This window comes from Dama dama, chromosome 1 (genome assembly GCF_033118175.1).
Source record: "Dama dama isolate Ldn47 chromosome 1, ASM3311817v1, whole genome shotgun sequence".
Taxonomy (NCBI): domain Eukaryota; kingdom Metazoa; phylum Chordata; class Mammalia; order Artiodactyla; family Cervidae; genus Dama; species Dama dama.
Genome location: NC_083681.1, coordinates 6,650,953 through 6,673,656, shown reverse-complemented (window position 1 = coordinate 6,673,656; position 22,704 = coordinate 6,650,953). Strand labels below are relative to the sequence as shown.

The 22,704-nt window shown below is 38.6% G+C and overlaps 2 protein-coding genes across 5 annotated transcripts in view; one reads left to right on the top strand and one right to left on the bottom strand.

Annotated features, from left to right (window-relative positions):
- PDGFD (platelet derived growth factor D) overlaps window positions 1-22,704 on the bottom strand; it is a 267,492-nt gene that overhangs the window by 116,624 nt on the left and 128,164 nt on the right. The window lies entirely within an intron of this gene.
- Window positions 4,019-16,107, top strand: DDI1 (DNA damage inducible 1 homolog 1). The gene is made up of 2 exons (XM_061143177.1): window positions 4,019-4,226; window positions 14,457-16,107. The coding sequence occupies exon 2, from the start codon at window positions 14,791-14,793 to the stop codon at window positions 15,979-15,981; it is 1,191 nt and encodes a 396-aa protein (XP_060999160.1). The 5' UTR covers window positions 4,019-4,226; window positions 14,457-14,790; the 3' UTR covers window positions 15,982-16,107.

Below are 22,704 nucleotides of genomic sequence, written 5' to 3'. Positions count from 1 at the left end.
TCTATTTGGGGGCTTCCCTTGTGGCTCAGATGGTAAAAGCATCTGCTTGCAATGCAGGGGACCTGAATTCAATCCCTGGGTGGGGAAGATCCCCTGGAGAAGGAAATGGTAACCCACTCCAGTATTCTTGCCTGGAAAATTCCATGGACAGAGGAGCCTGGTGGACATGAGTTCACTTTCACTTTTGACTTTGTTTCTATTCAGCCATCTCTGCTTCTGCTACTTCCCGAAGAAACACATGTACTGGGTAGCCTTTTAGGCTACCAAGGCTGAGAGACAGATGTAGATCCAACCTGAACTTAGGGGGTAAACACCATATAAGCTTAGTCTATGTATGTCAAGATCCATCTGACCCCAGGCACACGAATGAAAATAAATAATTTTTGTTTTAAGCCGCTGAGTTTTGGGACACTTCTTACACAGATTAGTCTGCAAATAGCTATTTAATGTCTATACAGAGGGAAACTTTTAAGAGTCAAGGTGGAGGAGGGCTGCTGAGATGCACAGTGTTGGAAAGGGTATACTCAGAGTGTGGGTGGAAATGGTATTAATGCCTATGCTTGTGAGCAGCTCATTCAACAGATTCTAAAAATCCTGATTTCACAAGTTCTGAGGATCTCCGTCAGGCCTCTGATACAAGGAAGGACAGTTCTTCCTTATTTTCTTCCCCAGTGAGTATAGCAAGGAACAAAAACAGAATGCAATGCACAAAGACCAGAAATCTGTTAATGAAAGAAGAATGTTTTGAACTGAAATATAACAGACTTCAAGCACTTACTAAGGAAAAAATTTCAGCTAATAATAGACATATATAAAGTTATAATCGTCTTCAGTTTGCTTCCTTAAAATAGCCACTCTAAATCAGATTCAACTGACTTACTACTGTTCTTTGTATCTTTCTTTCAAGTTCTAACTTAACAGATCCCATGTCCAAAATTGATAGCTGGACTCAACAGCTGAGAGAGACAACTGCATTAATTTATGTAGCTTCTGTGAATAGACTGAACAAACAGGACTGCTTATAGAAATTGCTTTCATAATTATTATTTAGAGTGTGATACTATAATAACATATACTTTCTGTAGCACTAAGAATGAAATAGATTTTACCCCTCGAATTTCCTAAGTCAATTTCAAAAACAGATGGCTCCAACCACTCCAAAAGTAAAGAAAAATGTGACCTTAAGATTTTTAAAAATGTGAAACAATATTTTATCTAGGTTTTTGTTTTTATAATGTTAAGCTAAAATTTAGTGTATATATCTGAACCTTATCAAGTATTTAGGTAAATTTAGGTCTGTAAACATACACTAAATTTACAGGCCATTTTTGTTGTTAAAGTTTCCTGTATACTATTCAGTACTATTTGGGTAATAACTATATAAAAGTGTAAAAACTGTTTTTATTTCTTCAAAGGTTTATTTGTTTGTACTTCCAGTTAGTCAAAGATGAAAACTATGGAACAACTATTGCCCAAAGGAATAAAACATAAATAAATAAATAGAACCTTTGATTTAGCAACCAGAGCAAACTGCAGCAGCTTACTTAATAAAGTGGCTCCAGCCATTCTGGGGTGTTCCCCAGGGTGAAATGTTCCACGTTGTATAGCTTTGTGTATAATTAAAAATCTGCCGCAACTATGATCTTGAATATCTTCTGGAATAAAGTATAGTTAAATAACCAAAATCTCAAGTAAATAACAGCTGCAAGTAAGCAACAAAAAGGTCTTTGGAGCAGTGTTTTATTTACATCTTTCTGAACTACAAACTTCTTTGCTCTAATGCATTTCAAACAGAATCCTGTCTTTTCAGGAAGCTCTTGATCTCAACATATTCAATCATCCTTTTTCAATTAAAGCAAAGTTTCTTTCATCTGACTCAACTCACCTAAGATAGGTATATAGTCATTCTAGAAATGCTTCTACCTCTTGGGTAATATTTAAGAAGTGTTGAATTTGAGTACAAGGGGAAAAGGATGACACTAACTATTCTTTAATCAATAGTTCTGTTTTTTTTTTTTTTTTTTAACAAAAAAGCACACTACTGATTCATTCTTGGTAAATTTCACTATTTCTCCTAATATCTAGTGTTTATATTACACAAAGACAGTTCACTGTTAACAAATGTTACCTATCTTTTCCTTGAAACACATCATGTAACCATAGACCAGAGGTCATGTAAAATGATCCAGAGATGTGCTAACCAGACGCTCAGCATTTCTTTTTCAGCAACGAATGAGTATAGCCACCGTGGACATTCAAATGAAATTTTATATGTTGGCTAAATGCCTATTACAACTTATACATTTACTGCAGAAATTCTCTTAGAAATGATTTTCCTATTATATCTAAAAGCCATATTCAGAGTGAAATTACCACACTGGCCATGTTTTATACAAATATTGTTAACCTAAGAAAAAAAGATTGTACAAACTTGTGACAAGTGTTAATATTCTCTCAAATGTATCTTCAACATCGTTGCTTTTGACAACCTCATAAACTTGAACACATGTATGATACTATAACATTAACTAATTCTATGAGGAATAAAAATCATTTGAGTGAAGAGATACTTTCCACTGTGATTCTTGTGAACAAAAAGTTTTCACAAAATACATAATTTGGCATTTAGTGTCAGGGAGCATTCATCTTGGGCTATACTGTGATTCTTGTGAACAAAAAGTTTTCACAAAATACATAATTTGGCATTTAGTGTCAGGGAGCTTTCATCTTGGGCTATAAATTTTGATGATAAAATAGTTAAATTAAAAGAATATTTTCAAGTATATGTTTTAAGAATACATTTGAACATGATAATATGATACAAACACAAAAGAAACGACACTTTTTTTTTTTTTTACCTATCATGCTGCTATTGTATCCATATTTCAAACACAGAACAAATTGTTCAGAGGATATGAATTTTCTTCAAAAAACCACAGGAAGTCTCCTGGATTGCATACAAATAACTGATACTTAATCAATGTCTCTAATGTTTGCTAATATTTTCAAAGCAATGAGAAATACACATAAGACCTCTGTCAAAAATGTGCATACAAATTACCAATTTGCACACATAAGTATCAAATCTGTATAATCTCTACTGAAGAACTGATCACAAGGATTTTCAAACAGAATATGGAACACATCCTTAGTCAAGTATCATAATGTGATTGATGCTTAAAAATAAGCCCACAAACCAATGCTAGGTGTGCTTCTCAGGAGTCAACAAGATATCAATACTAAGACTCTTGTTTAAAATATAAATATAAATTTATGCACAGAAGTAAAAGCCTCAAAATGGGGAACTAAATCTCAGCACATGGGCAGTGCATGTCCTTAAGACTTACGTCAAACTGTCTACATTTTATTATATGTTGTAATTACCAAATACATAAAACTGTAAGCTTAACTGACAGAGCACTTCTGAATCTGAATCAGCCACTTTAGAGCAACAATTGATAACACCATTACAGAACATGCAGAAATAGTAAAAGCTCCACGTCCACACTGAACCCACATCCAGGCAGCAAGATTTTGACCCAATGATGTAAGGTGTAAATCCATGCTGTTTATATTTTTGTAAAATGTACTTGGATTTTTTGAGAATCCAGAAGAAATGACTGCAATAAAACCATACAGAATGTAACAGATAAATATGTAACCACCACCAACCCCACCAGCTCAAATTCATTTACAGTTGTTTCTCTTTGGACTTAAACTGACTTAAATTGAGACAAGGTTATGGGTGCAGACCCATGGGAGGGTATTCCAGGAGGCACAAGTGAGAATTGGTTATACTTGGACAAGGAAGAGAGAAAATCTAGTGAACACATCATTGCCATGGACCACTGCAGTTCAAACCCTCTGAGGAAACCTGAGGAACATACCTCAGACTTGCCCCACAGAAAGATGGAGAACCTGGGGCATTTATCCACCAAATCCCATAAGCTGGAGCAGCAACAGTATGTTCAAAAGGACAAACGTCACAAAACCACAGCTTTTGTTTATTCAGCAGTGCATGCAAGCGTGCGAAATTGCTTCAGTTGTGTCTGACTCTGTGATTCTGTGGACTGTAGTCTGCCAGTCTCCTCTGTACAAGGGATTCTCCAGGCAAGAATACAGGAGTGAGTTTCTGTGTCCTCCTCCAGGGGATTTTCCCAACCCAGGGACCGAACTCACTTCTTTCTAAAGCACTGATAAACTGTCCCGGCCACTGGGCAGCAAAGGTAAAGACTTTCAGAATGTGCCCTTCTCATCTCCCTCTTTTCTCTTGCCTCCTTCTTCATCATCTGTCTGTCACTTCCCACATGGACTCTCTAGAGTGGCTTTCAAATGTTCTTTGCATTTTTGCCCCCAGTGTCATCAGAGGAGGTGGGAAAACTAGGACACGCAGAGCTGTGTCCCAGTTGCTCCCAACTCAGTGGCTGCAGCCATCCCATTGTCTTCTCCTGACCTCTACCTGCTGGTCACTGTCTTAGGAGAGGTTGGTCTCAGCCCATGAAGTGGCATTACATACGTGATTCTCTGCAACCTCTCTTAAGGCGAGGCTTTGTGTTCTTACCTTTCTGTTTTGCTCCTAACCTATGCCAACCTGAAAGGAAGCCTGCTCCTTGGGTATATTCAAAGCATAAGAGACTTAATTGTTTTCTGAAAGTCTCAAAAGTAAGATTCTTACATTTCAAGATGCATGGGTGAGTGTAGACAAAAAATAGTAGAAAGTGGTATTTAACTGATCCATTTAAAATATCTATCCCTTTAATATTTTATAAAGTTATATATAGTACTATATATAGTTTATAAATATATGTACACATATTGAAAATGTGATAAAAGTTTCTTGCTGATTCTTTTTAACTAATAAGGTACACCATCAAAAGGATTTGCTCTGAGAGATTGCATCTGCTATTTCATGGCCAGAAGGCCAATGACCACTGTCAAACAGCAGGTTCTTCAAGGGAACTTTTAGAAGGCTGCAATCAATTGTCCTGAGGAGACACCTAGGTTTGCAAATCTCATGGCCTCGTGGTTATACTCTTCAGTCCAAATGACTCTGGGCATTCACCCTGAGTGTTGATTTGCTTAGCTCTGTAAATTGCATTGAGGGTTTGGTTTTTTAAAAAAAGGCCTTTAAAGAAGGTATGTGGAATGAAGCTCTCTTACTGTTCCATCTAACACATGACCCACCACAATAATAACTCCAAGTCGTAATTTATGGGAAAAACCATACTCTTGGCATCCACCTCAACAATTCGGTTGCCTACTAACTAGACTTAATTTGCAACCCTTTCGGTTATGGTGAACGGATTGTCTTTTCATATGTTCCGTTTGCTCAATCATTCTGTAAGCACCTTACAAGCAGATGCTTGTTGTCTACTTCCTTTAACCTGCAAGAACAGCTCACCAACTGCTTTGGTTCAAAACAACAGCGAATAAGTTGTTGAAATAAAGAACTCTGAATGGATTTATTTTCAACTCCTGACGGTTACTTCTTGGGATTTTTAAACAGGCTAGTGACAGACTCTTGCTGCTACCCTGGGAAGCCTAAAGTACAAGTTGAAGAGAGTAGGGATGGTTCTAAAAGCACAACAGCAACCAGTTTGAGCTAATTAGCAGTTAAAATTAATCTGCATATCATCTTCAGGATATATAAATTCCATTCTCCTTGACTTTTCTGGGTTGTTAAGTATTGCTTCTACTCATTGAGGGAAAGATAACTTTGGTAGAGCGTTTTTCTATTTACAGGACAAATTCAAATGATCCATTAAGCCCACACCAAAATCCTATGGAAAAGACATCATTGCCATCATCCCCATTTTATATAAGAGGATAATGAGGCTCAGAGAAATAGATGCTTTATCCAAGGACATTCAGAGAATGTGACAAACCCAATGAGCATAAGCCCTGCTTTCTTTACTTCAAAGTCACACCAGGCTTTCTATCTTACTGTGTATCCAACACAGTTTGTGAGTGTGTGTATGTGATTGTTTGTCTACTACCCGAGATATAGAATACTGTTGCTTTATAAAAGGATAGAATAACATAACTTGATTAAATTTTTGATACTAGTTTTTTAAAAAATGCTTGTGTTTTGATGTTTTTTGGTCACAGAGGCAGAATGAGTTGATATTTTCAAAGAAAAGAGCTTGCAGCCTTATTTGTAAGAAGTGATTCACCGAAAGCCTATTTTATTATAAGATAAATTCTTTTTCTTTTGTTGAGGTATCTTATATCTAGGATGATCCCAGATATTTTAGATGAAGAATTCAATACCATAAAGAAATGATTTACTTAAGACTATATAAAAGAACATAGAGACCTGATGCTAACTCCTAGATAAATTGTCTACATACCCATCCTAACAAACATAAAGTATACCTCCTACCTGAAATTGTCATTGCTTTTTTATTCAGGATGGTTTACTGCAAATTCAGGATTTAACATCCTCGTTGATTTAAATTTTTCTACAAAGACATAATCTGAGAGTTCAACTTTAATATCAGCAACCACTATTTCAGTGGGGATCCACTTTTTGATGTCAATCTAATGTCAGTATATTTCATGTTGCATAAGCAGTAATTTATGAGTTATCCTTGGAACATTTGGTCTAGTGTCTCTTAGCCACAGGCATGAAGGGCCCACCACAATTCTACATTCCAGATGAAACACTACAGTAAGAACATGAAATCAAACTATGTCTTTGTTCAAGATTAATAGTAACTTAAGTTGTTTTGAAGAAAAATAAGGAAATACAGAAAAATAAGCCTGAAAAACAATTTAATTAGGGTTGCCACAGACCTTTCTGTTTCATTTCATGTACAGTTTGTAAAGAAAAAGAAAAATCAATGATCTGATCTTCTTTCCCTTCAGCATCTGAAATTGGGTCTCTTATTTTGAAAGTCAGGGTATATGGTTTCTCTGATCAGTTCACGTCCTTTGGAGGGTTCCAAAGAAAGATGTTCATGCTCTGAAAGCAGCACTGAAATATTTTACCACTATATGAGTAAACAAAAGCATATCAGCAGTTAAACACATTTTATGAGCTGAGCGAAACAGAATATTCCTAAGTGGAATGGAAACGACAATGGAATAGAGGACAGGGCTGGGAGCTTCACGTCTCTCAGAACAGAGAAAGAGCCTGGGGGGACAGTAGCACCTCCAAACCATTCTGATAATAAGGAGGGAGATTCTCTGAGCCTGACATCATTTAGATGGCCTAAGAAAGAAGTTTCCTTGTAGCTAAACTGCTAAATTTAATTTATCCGGGAAAAATAGGTGAGCTGATTTCTCTTTTATTTGCTATTTTTTTTTTAATTGAAACTTTTGTTTATCAGGCTTTCTCATTTTCATGGTTGGAATACTATTGAATTCTATAGACAGATGGGCTTCAGCCGTGCTAATTACCATGGTGATCAATTAACTCAGCTGCTATTTAGAATAGAGAAAGCTACATAAACAACAACCTAGGAATTTTGTCTAAGACAGTTGTAGAAACCTATCAAACATATAATTCATAAAATATCCAAACGGCCATGTTGTTGTGGTACAATGGGCTTCTTTATTTATTTGAGATCTTTACCATATACCTCTGCCCTAACAGGAAACATGCATCCAGTCAATCTGGCTCAAAAGGTCATGATAAATGAAGTGACCTGCTACACAGCTAGCTTTTGGGGTGGCATAGCTGTTGACTGGAGGCATCTTCAGATCTTTCCTATCGGAACTGCATGCATGTACCGGGGAGTTACATGTTTCATGTGTCAGAGTGAATATATGTGGACAATGCAGAAACTGGTTACTTTCAGAAAAGTTTGCACTATATTATCCACGTATGTGTATAGCATCAAGACATTTAAAAGAATTAAACTATAATATTAACTAATTATACACATCCATGTTAAAAGCACTTACAAGGACATTTGGAAATTCCTAATGCACATTTCCTAATGAAATATCTCTACAGGCTAGAGAGTAACATAAACTAAGACTGACAGGCAACACAATATCAAAATATTGAAGGAATCTTCACTAACTCTAAAGCAGAGGAAGAAGAGGATCTATGCAGATGGCAACCCAGGAACTGCATTGGCTTTTTCCTCATGATAAAGACTGACTGTTAGCTCAACCAGCCAGGCTCTATACAGAAACAAACATGGACATTCATTCTGTTTGTTTGTGTGGGTGCCTATGTGAATGCTAGGGTTGAGGAGAAAGCTAGACTATTATTCCTTCCCTGCACCAGTCCTAACATCCTACTGTATCCTTCCATTAATACCATCTACAAGGAGAAACAATGAACAGCAAAATGCATGTGTGTTAGAGGAGAAAAAAGTCAAGTGTATGCTATGATACCCCTGGAGAAGGAAAGGGAAACCCACTCCAGTACTCTTGCCTGGAAAATTCCATGGATGGAGGAGCCTCATAGGCTGCAGTCCATGGGGTCGCAAAGAGTTGGACATTACAGAGCGACTTCACTTTCTTTTCACTTTCATGCTATGACACATTGAGCAAAGCATTATTTCTCCAAAGTCAGCTGGGTAAAATTTAACTATGGCTGTGACCAAGTCATATTTCGAGTTGAATTCAGGCGCAGTTTCACCAGTGAGCTTTCTACATATTCCTACTTACTCCTTGTACCCCTCACCCAAACAAGTAACCTTTGTCTTCTCTGAGCAAGCACAGCATTTTATTCACACATCTATTATAACTTCTACTACATTCTGTTATATAAAATGATCCAAAGTGCATGAGTCTTATCTGGTCTACTGGCTACCTTGTTCTTTGGAGAAAAGGGAGTCCTGGTCATCTTTGTTCTCAAAGCCCCAAGTCCGCTGATGTGCTCATAGGATGTAGTCATTAAATATTTACTATGAGAAATCATTAACATGTTTCTGAGCTCATCTTCAAATGGCAGAAAACTAACTAAACAAATCTGTAACTTTCTAAACACATATTTTTTGTAACTAAATTGGACTAAGTCAAGACATTTCCATGGTTTCCAATTAGGACTAACTATACAGGAAGGACAGGGAGGCCTGGTGTGCTGCGATGCATGGGGTCGCAAAGAGTCGGACATGACTGAGCGACTGAACTGAAGTGAACTGAACTGATACAGGAAGGACAAAACAGAAAGGTATAGAAATCACAATGAAGTTACAACTATTAAAGTGTGTTTGAACTTATAAATAGATCCCACTGGTATTTCTAAACTACAGTGACATTGTTTTTGAGATGAGCTGATTACAAGTTATTGTAAAAGAATAAATAAAAATGGTTTGAATAATTTTCCTCAATCACAGCTGAATTCAAAACATAAGACCCTAGTTGTCATTACTGTTACATTTTGTTTTACATGATTATTCTCACAGCAGAAACAGGAAAATAAAAACATTTCTTGTCTAAGGTACACTGAAATTTAAGAAAAGTAAGTGTGTTCAGTTGTATCTGACTCTTTGTAGCACCATGAATTGTAGCACGCCAGGCTCCCCTGTCCATGGACTTTTCCAGGCAAGAATACTGGAGTGGGTTGCCATGTTCTTCTCTAGGGGATATTCTCAACCCAGGGATGGAACCCATGTCTCCTGCATTGGCAGACAGATTCTTTACCACTGGGCCACCTGGCAAGTCCCGAGACAAGTCACTATCAACCCACAAAGTTACATTAGTAAATTGTTTTGTTCCTGTTTTTAATTCATTACACTAACTTTATTTAGTCTATAAACAATCACAAAATATAAGTAATCTTCAAACCTTCAATAAACAAGGTGGGCATCCTATAGATCAGAATATTATTTTCATATTCTTAACACATTGAAAAGGACCATAAAGTACAAAACTGTAGCAGCAAATTTTCTTAAAAATGAAAATACACACGTGTATATATAGACTTGGAAAGTATATGTATTGAAAACACTAAAAGTTAACAAGAGATTATATTACCTTCAATACACAGTAAATACCTTAAAATGCATCTCTTTATATGATAAAATGTTAAAATGTTATGCTATAAAATAAAGTAATACATAAAGGCATGATGAAGTGTTCCCTGTGGGAAAGTGACATCATCTTCATTGCATTCTCAAAATAATTGAAAACATGTTCTGAGTGTGAGCTTCCTCTCTCTCTCCAAGCATGTGCATGTGTGTGTACCATGTACACACATGTATGTGTAGGTCTTCTGTTCATGCTTTATTTTTCTTACAATTAAGAAAAACCACTAGCTGAGTTCCCAGCAGGTTGAGACACACTAATTTCTCAGAATTTCTTCAATTATATATCTGCTAATATATTTAAGAGGTCTTGTGGTCTTTAGGTTTCAAAAATGGGCAATGCTAAACATTTTTATTAGGGAAAACCTCTAAACAAACTAATAAAAGCTTGAACTTCCATCAGAGCAACATTTTAGTGTATCTATTAAGTGATTAGCTTCCTGAAGAAATCAATGTTATTCATTACTGGCAGTTCTGGTACAATATTGTATTGCAAACAGGAAAATGGGAAAGTTAGTTATTTAACCTATGAAAACAGTAGGAAACTCAGTTGTTCAGCCTATGAATACAGCTTTAAAAATTCTGTATCTTCCCTTAAATGGCACTGAAAATCTCAAGTGGTGATATAACTGTTTTAATAAGTCTCAGTAACACTGTATTTTTAAAGGAACACCAGGCATATATTTAAAGGAAACAAAATATAGCAAGCTAATATATTTGCTTAATGCAGCTTAATTATTACATATACTACATAATGACACTCATGCTGCCGCAGTACTGTTTCAGATAGAAAACATTTATTTTGCTCTGTAAAGCAAGAGATGGTACTTTAAACATCAACTCACTGTACTAAGTGGAACCATTAATCATCTGGATTTTTGCTGCATTATGTTTTTAAAAGAAGCAAATTACAAAAGGTACTATTATGGATTTACTTCAAAAAATAATTTTGGGGTTATTTATTGGCCAGTATGAAATGAGTGTCATCTTTTCTATTTTATGGGTATTTAGGCTATACAATGAGAATTGATTTTCTGAGTGATAGCCCTGGGACCTTGCAGGAGTATCACTTATCAAAGAAAGATTCAATTATGTTCCTATATTGTACTTACCAGGGAAGAAAAGTAAGGGACTATACTTCACAAAATCTCCCAAAGAAAAGTTGCAATGACCTTCAGTTACCCAGATAAGCACACCTAGATAATTCAGAGCTCCCATTTCCAAGTGATCTGTGCAACAAGGATTATAGATTTAAAAATGTTTTACATTTATGAGTATTTTTATATATTCCAGATTATTCCCCAGTTTATTACATAATTAGAAGAAGCTTTTAATTAAAATTTTGAGGTAAGAAAATTATACATACAGTATTTGAATCACCAGTAATACTGAGTAAAATGAAAAAAAAAATCAAAGAAGATACAAACTGAAATACTAAACAGGAGGCTGTATTTATCTTTTCAAATTCCAGACTATTTGGCAACCGAGGTTTAAGATCTGAATGAGTGACTGGACCACAGAATCTGAAGGCTCCCTGCCAATCCTGACATCCTGTGATCTACAGAATGATGACAGTTAATTGGCCAGACTTTGAGTCTCTTTGTTTTCCACTGTGTGTTCTCAGTAAAAGGTAAAAAGGCACATAAATTCAAAATGCCACCAAAAGTAAAGAATTACAAGATAATAAAAGATACTACATAAAATTTAATGACATTCAGTATCAAGGCAGGGTAATATGAAAAAAGATGCTGACTGCTTTTGAATTCTGAATACTTGCTTTGCTAAAAAAAAAAAAAGACTTATTCTGCAAAAATAATTTTATTCACTGCTTAAAAAAAACAAAAGCCCTCGTATTACCTTCATGACTTATCAATATTTTAAGAACCATGGTTCAAAGCTGGTTGGGTAGGGAGAAAGGAACATGGAATGTGAGCCCTACTAACTTCTCATCTGCTCCTTAGCAGAGTAACTTGCATATGAACATGTCTCATATTACGTGTGTGTGTGTACTTAGTCGCTCAGTTGTGTCTGACTCTTTGCAACCTCATGGACTGTAGCCCACCAGGCTCCTCTGTCCATGGGGATTCTCCAGGCAAGAATACTGGAGTGGGTTGCCATGCCCTCCTCCAGGAGATCTTCCCAACCCAGGGACTGAAACCAGGTCTCCTACTTTGTAGGCAGATTCTTTGCCTTCTGAGCTACCAGGGAAAACCAGGATTGCTGAAGTGGGTACCCTGTCCCTTCTCTAGGGGATCTTCATTACAGATGTTCCCAAACTCAGGAGAAACCATTACTGATCTCTGATGGGCTTATCTGGACACTAAGAACCACAGAAGACATTTATTAGCTTATTGTTATTAGGCCAAAGGGCCATCCATCTCCATAAAGAGTGAAAGATAGTTCTAAATAATTCATAATTTTCTACAAGAACATTATGATGCTAGGTTTTTTCCCCCTAACATTTCGTAAAGTCCTCCTTGTCATTAGGTGCTGCCTTTCCAACTAAAGGCCCTTAAGTCAGGCAGTCTTCTTGGCCTTGTTCTCCCTGCTACCCAACTTGTCATCATCATAAACCCAGCTCTTTCAGGAAGCCTTCCATGCCCAATAGTCCTATCCATATTCTGCATTTGTTCTACAGATACTACTAATTTCTTCCACGTTCTGCCAGATTCTGTGGTATTTTTAACTCCCAATGTGTAGGTATATGTGTGCATGTCCTCTATTTTAGACTGAGTTCCTTTAAGAACACAGCTTGTATTTAACATTATTTATGTGCACCCCGAAAACTCTGCACATTCTACACACACAGTTGGCATTTGGCCAACATTCTCGATGTAAATGAATATGAGCATGAACTTTAGGGTAATTAGAGCAATGAGTGCAGAGATAGACTTCCATCTGAGACAAACACTTGAGAAACAGAACCCCTTCCAAATTCTCCAGACTGATGTCACATCTTTCTCTAAGTGACAGTGCAGGTCTTCTGACAAGACTGAAATAAGGAGAGGGGATGAGGCAGAGGATGTCCGCTATCTTTTGGTTCATAAAAAAGTGCACTTGGGAAGACCAAGCTAGGAAGACATGACCTCTCTACAGTGGAAACACACAGTGAAACACAAAGAAAAACAACTGGCACTCAAGGCTTTCTACCTGATCTCCATTGCCTTGAAGGACCGTGTTACCCCTGCCTTTGGGTCTTGAGCCCAGTATGGTGTGGGGCTGTGCCCTCAGGTCAGAGTGTGAGGCACTGAGGCATTTAGCCTGCCTTTTCCTACAGAAAGAAAGAAAGAAAGAGAAGTCGTTCAGTTGTGTCTGACTCTTTGCAACCCCATGAGCTGTAGCCCATCAGGCTCCTCCGTCCATGGGATTCTCCAGGCAAGAGTAGTGGAGTGGGTTGCCATTTCCTTCTCCAGGGGACCTTCCCGACCCAGGGATTGAACGCGGGTGTCCCGCATTATAGGCAGACACTTTACCGTCTGAGCCCCAAGGGAAGTTCTTTCCTATGGAATTGATGTCAAATTGGTCTCCTCTAGGTTCACCTCACTGATCCGTTCAAAGTAATGACTTATTTCTAACCAGTCTCTTGTTTTAGACACCTTCTGTATTTTCCACACAATTCTGCTCCCACATCCAATGGGTAAACACATTCTACTCAGGAAACACTATAATTCTGCACTGCCTCTTACATTTGCAAATTCCAGCAACAGCTCCCTCTTTGAGCCATTGAGAAAACCTCTAGCTGATCCTCCTGCCAAATCACATCTTTCATTTGTTGTGAGAAAACTCTTCCTTAAATCAATAAAACAAGTAAACATCACAAAGACCTGCTTCAAATATTTTCCATTTCCTTTCTTTTCTCTTTTTTTTCCCCACCTTTTTTTGGGGGGTGGGGTTGGGAAGGGGAGGATTCTTGTTTATTGATAATGCTTAAATTCCATGGGTTCATATATGGCTCTTTATAAACTGGCTCCAATGAATTTTTTCCAGCTTCATAGCCTGCCATTCAAATTCACAGACAGTTTTCTCCTATTACACTTAATGTGTCATATTTCTCTGGAAAAACAGACCTTGTTATGAATTCTTGCTTTTACACATATAGTTCTTTTTGTCTAGAGTGACCCTCCCCACTTTTTACATGGGAAATGCTCATCCTTCAACATCCACCTGTCTCTTTAGAGAGACATCCTCTGTTCCCTTGAATCCCTCGGTATGCTGAACACGTCTGGAAGTACTGACCTCCAGAACTGTGATTTACTCATTTCCCATCAGTCTACCCCTAGCATATGAGATCCTCAAGGGAAGGCATCCATCATTTTTTATACCAACATAGCCTGATACTTGCTATGTAGGAAACAAGTACTCATTGTTTGGGGGGGGGGGGGGGGGTAAGTAAAAGTACATAGAATACAACTGTCAAATGAACAGAATGCTAATATGTTGTATAGGGAAAGCTGAAACAATCTTTTTCAGACCGCAGGTCAAATAGGCTTTGAAGGACTCGTCTTAGAACCAAATGGACTGGAGTGACTTTGTTTCTATGGGAACAAGCAGTCTAAGTTCCAAGCAGCACACATACGAATGGACTTTGGAACACAAATGCCCCCGCAGGGTTCCATGCGGCCAAGCAGCAGGCACCGAGGCTGGCAGGCGGCCCCCGGACCGGTGAGTGGCTGCATCTCCGGGAGGTGAATGCATAGGACACCACGTCACCAGAAGCAGCCCAGCCATCCACGGAGACCAGCTCCAGTCAAGCCAGCGAGCCGCCCGATGCCCTCTGTCCATCCGGCCCTCCCGGGCCCAAGCCATGCTGCTCACGGTCTACTGCGTGAGGAGGGACCTCTCCGAGGCCACCTTCTCCCTGCAGGTCAGGCCTGACTTTGAGCTTCACGACTTCCGTGTGCTCTGCGAGCTGGAGTCGGGCATCCCCGCCGAGGAGACGCAGATCGTCTACATGGAGCGGCTCCTCGTCGACGACTACTGCTCCCTGGGCGCCTACGGCCTCAAGGACGGCGACATGGTCATTTTACTGCAGAAGGAGGCCGCGCGGCCGCGCTCCCCTGGGCTGGCGGCGGGCCTCTCCCGCGTGGAGCCAGCGGGGCCCGCCCTGCCGGGGACGTCCGGCTCCCGGCCGCACCAGCGCGCCCAGTCGGCCCAGCACTCTGGCCGCCGCGGCTCTGGGGAGAAGGCGGGCCCGGGTCAAGGGCTGGACAGCCCGGCCCTGGTCCGAAGCATGCTGCTGTCCAGCCCGCACGACCTGTCCCTGCTGAAGGAGCGCAACCCCGCCCTGGCCGAAGCGCTGCTCAGCGGAAGCCTGGAGAGCTTCTCCCAGGTCCTGATGGAGCAGCAACGCGAGAGTGCGCTGAGACAGCAAGAGCGACTGCGCCTCTTCTCGGCTGACCCGTTCGATCTGGAGGCCCAGGCCAAGATCGAGGAGGAGATCCGGCAGCAGAACATCGAGGAGAACATGAGCATAGCCATGGAAGAGGCGCCGGAGAGCTTCGGCCAGGTGGCCATGCTCTACATCAACTGCAGAGTCAACGGGCATCCCCTGAAGGCCTTCGTCGACTCGGGGGCCCAGATGACCATCATGAACCAAGTCTGTGCCGAGAGGTGCAACATCATACGGCTGGTGGATCGGCGGTGGGCTGGGGTCGCTAAAGGCGTGGGCACGCAGCGAATCCTCGGGCGAGTCCACCTAGCGCAGATTCAGATCGAAGGCGACTTCTTACAGTGCTCTTTCTCTATCCTGGAGGAGCAGCCCATGGACATGCTTCTCGGGCTGGATATGCTCAGGAGACATCAGTGTTCCATCGACCTCAAGAGAAACGTGCTGGTGATCGGCACAACTGGCACACAGACCTCCTTCCTTCCTGAGGGAGAGTTACCTCCGTGTGCTAAGTTGGTAAGTGGCGCGGGGCCAGAGGAGTCTTCAGATAAGGAAATAGCAAATGCTATTAAACATTCAGCCAGGGATTCAGGGCGGAAAAAGCATTGAAACAGGCCCTATATATGCTATCACCGTGAGGGAGTCTCAGGTCTCGGGAAATTATAAGACATGAGCTCACTGGCAATGCAATCATTAAAAAATCGGTAACCACTAAAGCTGGCCTTGGGACTAAGTTCTCAGAGCCATCACTATGTAAACTGTGATTGATTGATCTTGGTCCATCCATTTCCCTTATCCAAAAATCACTGACCTTATCCTGAGAAGACTCTGGAGGCTCCAACTGATTTTCAGATAATCCATGAAAGGAAAACCAGCCTCTTTGGAGACGCTGTCCAAGGAAATTATAGTATGGCTTGTCCAAACCTGTTGCTCTTTTGCAGAATTCCCTGGAAAAAGCCATTGCTACAGATGCTACAATGCACCTACACAAAATTATTTTAAATCAGCAGTAACCATTGTATATTTAGGGGAATACATTTATTTTCATAGAATTTTTTTTTTTTTTTTAAGGAAAGGTACTAGAAATGGTTGGTCAATTTTACTCAAGTTGATTAATACATATAAATGTCTGTTTGGGGCAGTAAGAAGCCAATTTCCTCATGACTCCTGTGGAGGCATGCTCACTGCAATTCATTCTAAAAGGCTATTTCTACCATACTTAAGAGAGTGAATTTTTCTCCCAGGATGTCCTAAAGTAATTTCCTCTCTCCTCTACATTCCAAGAAATTCTGGTCATAAAAGAAAAGCAATCAAGTAGTTTTTTTTTTTTTTTTTTTTTAATTATCATGCTTCTTGGGAACCTAGTGGTTAAATTGTGGTGGGAATGAGAGTCAAGGGCAGGCAGTGTCTAGGTCCCTGGATTATCTTTCTGGCTTTATATATTAAGCTGTTACTACATAAATTTGGTTTGAACAAAGGGCTTCACTTTTAAAATAACATCTGAAAATTTCTGAATGAGATCTCTAAGGCCTCATTCAGCAATATGGTCCATTCTGACAAAGCTACTTTCCATTACTGCTGATAGTGGGAAATGGAATATTCCAGACTTAATTACAATCCATGGCTATAATACCTCAGAGAAAAGTTTCAGCTGCCTGAGACCATCAGACTCACAGAAAATGTTTCAGGGCTGGGAAGCCTGGTGTACTACAGTCCATGGGGTCGATAAGGACATGACTTAGCAACTGAACAACAACAATTCATTAAGATTGGTATTATTAATAGAACACAAGGTTCAAAGTCAAAAATATATTGTGATTTTAGCTCTATATTAATTAGGCAAATCAGTTCACATATAATACACCTCAGATTTCTAATCTATAAGCTCTTTCAGATGGGAGAGTCATTTTAAGCTACTAAGACTACATTATGAACTAGGATATCCTTTATTTGTTTTCCCAACAAGATCTAAAGCTACCCAAGCCCTTCCAAAGGCTACAGAAAAAAACTCCTACCCTGGAGGTCTCCCTTTCTTTATTGGTTTCTTCATTATGTTTCTATAGAGTCTCCTCTTTCCTTACAGCTATCATCAACTTGCCTCCCAGTATTCTTCCTTATCCTCTGGAGAAGGCAATGGCAACCCACTCCAGTACTCTTGCCTGGAAAACCCCATGGATGGAGGATCCTGGTAGATTACAGTCCATGGGGTCACAAAGAGTCAGACAGGACTTAGCGACTTCACTTTCACTTTTCATTCTTCCTAATAGAATTCCTGTGCTCATATCATTCTCCCAACCTTGTCTACATTTGTACCAAGGCTTACATCTGGGCTTCCCTAGTGGCTCAGTTGGTAAAGAATCCCTGCAATGCAGGAGACCCAGGTTCAATCCCTGGGTTGGTAAGATCCCCTGGAAAAGGAAATGGCAGCCCACTCCAGTATTCTTGCCTGGAGAATTCCAGGGACAGAGCTGGGCAGGCTACAGTCAATGACATCGCAAGAGTCAGACACGGCTGTGCGACTAACTTTGACTTTCACTTTACATCCAGTAGAGTTACTAAAAATGACCAATGAGTAGACTTCTTTTCTACTTTTCTTTCTAAATAAGTACTAAAGACAAAAGTAGGTGACAAAGTACAGGAAGAAATTCAGAGTACAGCCAGGGATCATCAGTTAAGTACCAATGAAAAATGGGGACTGACCTGATAAATGCATGGATACCTTCATGGATAAAAGTGTGCAGACTCCTCAGTATTTTCTGCAAGACTCAGCTTTCAGATCCATTTATACGAAAAACATATCTCATTTGCACATGTCACATGGGGCTGACCAAGGTTGAGTATACTGTGAATCAGGATATCTAACCCATGAAAGTCAATCAAAAATCACCAAGTATTTAAATTAAAAAGACACTTTGCATGATATCAAATCCCATCACACACACTTGCCTTTCTCAGAGCAACATCACTTCTAATGTAATTATGTTTTTTAGGACCAGATCCAAGTCTTTGTTTTTTGTTTTGAGCTTTGGTTTGAATTGAACTCTATTAATCCATAACTTCCAATAAGTTCATCTTTATTCTTCTCTTTGTCAAGAACATATTTAATTTCTCTGGCATGAGACAATCTTTTTAATATAGGAAATAAATGTCATCTGAAATAGTCTCTTTTATAGCTTTCACCAGATTCTTTAACTGTTCCTCACTGGATAAGTTTGGAACCACTTAAAAATTTCTGTTGTGTTCCTTTGGACATATTCCAGCTTTTAAAAATATTACTTGACTAGATGGACTGGTAAATTAAAAATACTTTCATTGGACTGAAAATAAATTATCTCAAGGAAAAATCAATAAAGAGCTAATTAATTAAGCAATGTCCTTGCTGGTACATTTTTTAAGATCATTATCTTTCAAATCAGAAAGTATTTTGAAAATTAGTTTTATGGATTTAAAATCTTGACTCAATCCTGTGTACATGTGAATAAACCCCAATCAAGTAAATTTTAAATGGATTAGTTTTAGTAAAGGGCAACATGTTTTGCATGTCTCCTATGTAAATCAGGAGCTATGTAAGGTACTTTACATATACTAGTATTCTTAGTCCCTAGAACTGACCTTCAAAAGAGTTATCATTGACTGTATTTTACAGATAAGAAATTAAAGGCTCAGAATTATTGTGAAATATTCAAATACCTAAAGCTTACTTTTTTTTAAAGTTTTTTGGGCAGCAGTCTACATTTTAGATTGTGATCCTGTTGCATATTACACACACACATACACACAGGCAAAAGCACACACACATCTATCTTTGAAACAGAGAGACTCTTAAACTAATATGAAATATTTAATCTTTTCTTAGTCTATTTCTTTAAAAAGTTGTATTTTATTAGTTTGTCCCACTAACTACACCCAAGATATCCTGATCTGCAATTTGAAACACACTGACCTTTTAGATTGCCTGATTCATGTCTGATTTCAAATGTCATGTTCTTTCTGAAATGTAACCTTCCTCATATGATCCACTTTAATTCTAACTACTGGTACAAACTGTTAGAAGTTTCATTTTATAAAGACGACCAAAACACTACCAGTAAAAATGGCAACAAAGTAGTAGTAATCAGAATATACTCAGCAATATTTACTGAACATGCATGAAATAACCACTGAGCTAGACTTTTATAAGCGTGAAAATGAATAAGGTAGTCAGTCTCAGATTTCAAGGTGATTACAACTTGGTGTAGGCATAGGAGACAATCTTGTAATCAATTAAGAACAAAAAAGGTAGACATGTAATCAGTACTATTTTAGTGTCAATGAAGGAATACATTTTAATTTTGGAGTTATTTTTAATATAAATAAGCACACCAGTGAAATGTAATTTTAATGTGTCTAAATGGCCAAAACTGATGCTGGAGAAAACAAACATAACTTCCCTCCCAAATTTTAGATTGCTATAATATACAACTTATAAATATTTACTTTTGGGAATTTACTACCCAAAAAACAATGAACAGTTCTTCATTTTCTTTTTTCCCATTAGAAATCATGATAAACTAGACCACATGATGAATCAGACATAACTTCTTTAAAATAACAAGCCATTTTAAAATTCCATCAAGCTCTTGCTTTCTCAATGCCCAAAGACTCATCCTACCTAAAAGAAACTCCCTCTTGTTAATAAGCATGCATTTGAAATTACAGCAATGCATTCTGCTGCAGTTAAACTGGAAGACTGATAATATTTGATATTAGTAGAGCATATATAGTAACAAAATTCTTATTTCTTTCTTAAAGTATCAGGTCATAAAATTTCTCTTGCTCCTGGAAGAAAATTCACTCCCCCAAGAGAGAAAGGCAAATGAATATCTGCATGTATGACTTCATCTCAATTGTGGGTGTTAAATGTTGCCTTTTTAAAGAGAACATTGCACTTCTTTTCAGAGGTCATTTGCTGACATCCAACATTCCATAAAGAAACACTTGAGTAAAGGATGAGAAAGTCGTCTGGGATTCACACAGAAAACTGATGATGAAGATATTAATCAATGCTAACATTTATAGTTATTCTTTGAGATAAACAAGAGCCTGGAAAACCAAAGAAAAGGAACAAAGGTAAAGAGAAGTAAAGGAGGAAGAAGGGGAAAACCCACAGAAATCTGGGTTGCTTTTAAACAATTCTCTCTTGGTTTAAGTGCTCTTTCATAAAGTAGGTGGGGACTGGGCTGAGATTAAGGACTGGCTATATTTCCATAATTCTTCATCTATCGTTGGCAAGTTATCTAAACATGAAAATATTTTCACATTAGAGCGTGAGTCAAACTGGCTTTTGAACTCTATCTTGTTTGCATATTTGGGTCCATGTGTTAGAATCTTAGAGTTTCTAGGGTCTGTTTTCAGAGAGATGGGGTTCCAGGTCCCGCCACGCCCTCTGTGCACTTAGCAGCCTGTTGAGATGGGCAGGCCCGGTGTGGGTTAACCTCTTACTCCTGCACTGAATGCTTCTGATGATTGTGGCTGCTGCTTCCTCATCCCCATCCCTGCCCCTCCTCCCTTAGAGAAAGACTTGTATGAATCCAGCTTTGGTCTATTCTAATGGGTAGGTTTATTTTAAGAATATCATTAGAAATATCACAAGGCAATTTCTTCCTATGTTAATTCCTTGTTAATTTCTTCCTCACAGGAGGCAACATGGGTTGTGCTCCACACAAAAGCGAAGTGTATATTTTCCTACTGTTGATATATTGATGCTCTGTCCAAATAAAATAGATAACTACCAGCATAAGCCTATTCTAGGTAAAATAATCACTTAAAACCATCAAATTCTTACACTACAACATCAGTCACCACTCTAAAAGTTTATTCTACTGGTACTTTGCTACAGAGACCCATTCAGATGAAGAGAAAAAAATAATTTAAAATTACATTAATTCACCTATCTTCTCTTCCAAACTCATGTCATGTTTAGGGATTTCATTGGTTTATCATTCAAAAAGCATCATTTTTTGCAGTCACTGATGTCATTAAAAATCTGATACAGATTTTCAAGAGTCTTGCCGCTGTCCTCTATCATGCAGAGAGACAAAGGAAATGTAAATTATAGCCTTAGTCTTTAAATTTTTTTTAAAGTCCTGTTAGAGGAACTGAAAAAATAAAAAGTAAGCAGTGCAGAAATATTTAATTTGGTGCTGAATCATGAGATACAGAACATGAGTTCAGGGGAATGAACCGCTTCTCATTTGAGATGCTAACCATAATAGGGCAGGAACTGCTGGACACAGTTTTGTTAAGCAGCTACTCTATGAAAGGCACCATTTTAGAGACTGGATTTTCTTGATGCAGGAAGAGTCTTCTGGTGCTCACCTGGCACTCTGAGATGCAATCAGACATACAGGAAAATCTGTCACCTCCCATCTTTGACCCAGCTAACACAACCAAAGGCAGCCCAATTCTCAGGCTGAACTTGTAGGTGAAGTGTATGGTCTGTTTCCGCCTTGACTCACAGTGGCTCTGAGCCCCCCTTGCTTCCTATTAAGAGCTTTAGTCTTGGAACATGGTTTGGCCACTGTAAACAAACACTTCTCTCAAAAAAGGTTGAGGGCTTACACAACAGATGAACAACTAGTGACACAGGGAGAAGAAATTAACACCCAGAGATGAGTTAATTTGGTGGAGTATTGTCACATACTTTAACTCAAGGGCATAAAAGAACAGGGGATCTCATAAACAATGAGATATAAACCAGACAGCAATTAAGTTCATGTTTGGGCATTTAGAAAACCTAGAATGGAGCCCCAAATTACTAACTATAATCTACTAAAGTGCTGGGATTCTCTGAAGTGATTATAATCTTGTTCATAATTATATCTTTAGTTTTTTAGTATTTTATGTGAGGCAAACAGTATCTCCTTAATAAATTACAGATTATTTGAATGAAAAAAGAGACACAGTTCCATTGTTATTAATAAGCTGATATAGAGAAAGTGTGAGTTTTTATTTAGCTTAGTTTTTATGGTAAAATACGTAAAGTAAAACTAAATCATATCTAGATTATCTTTCTATAAATTAGAAAAAAATGGGTTTGGGTTAGCTGCATGGCTGATATTTTCGTGTATAGATTTAAGTGTAGGTGATTCAAGAAATAAACCCTTCACCTGGTAAGGTGGGCTTTCTAGGTTGTGCAGTGGGAAAAATCCTGCCTGCCAATGCCAGAGATAGAAGACACTTGGGTTCAATCCCTGGGTTGGGAAGATTCCCCTGGAATAGACAATGGCAACCCACCCCAATATTCTTGCCTGGAAAGTTCCATGGACAGAGGAGCCTGGCGGCTACAGTCCA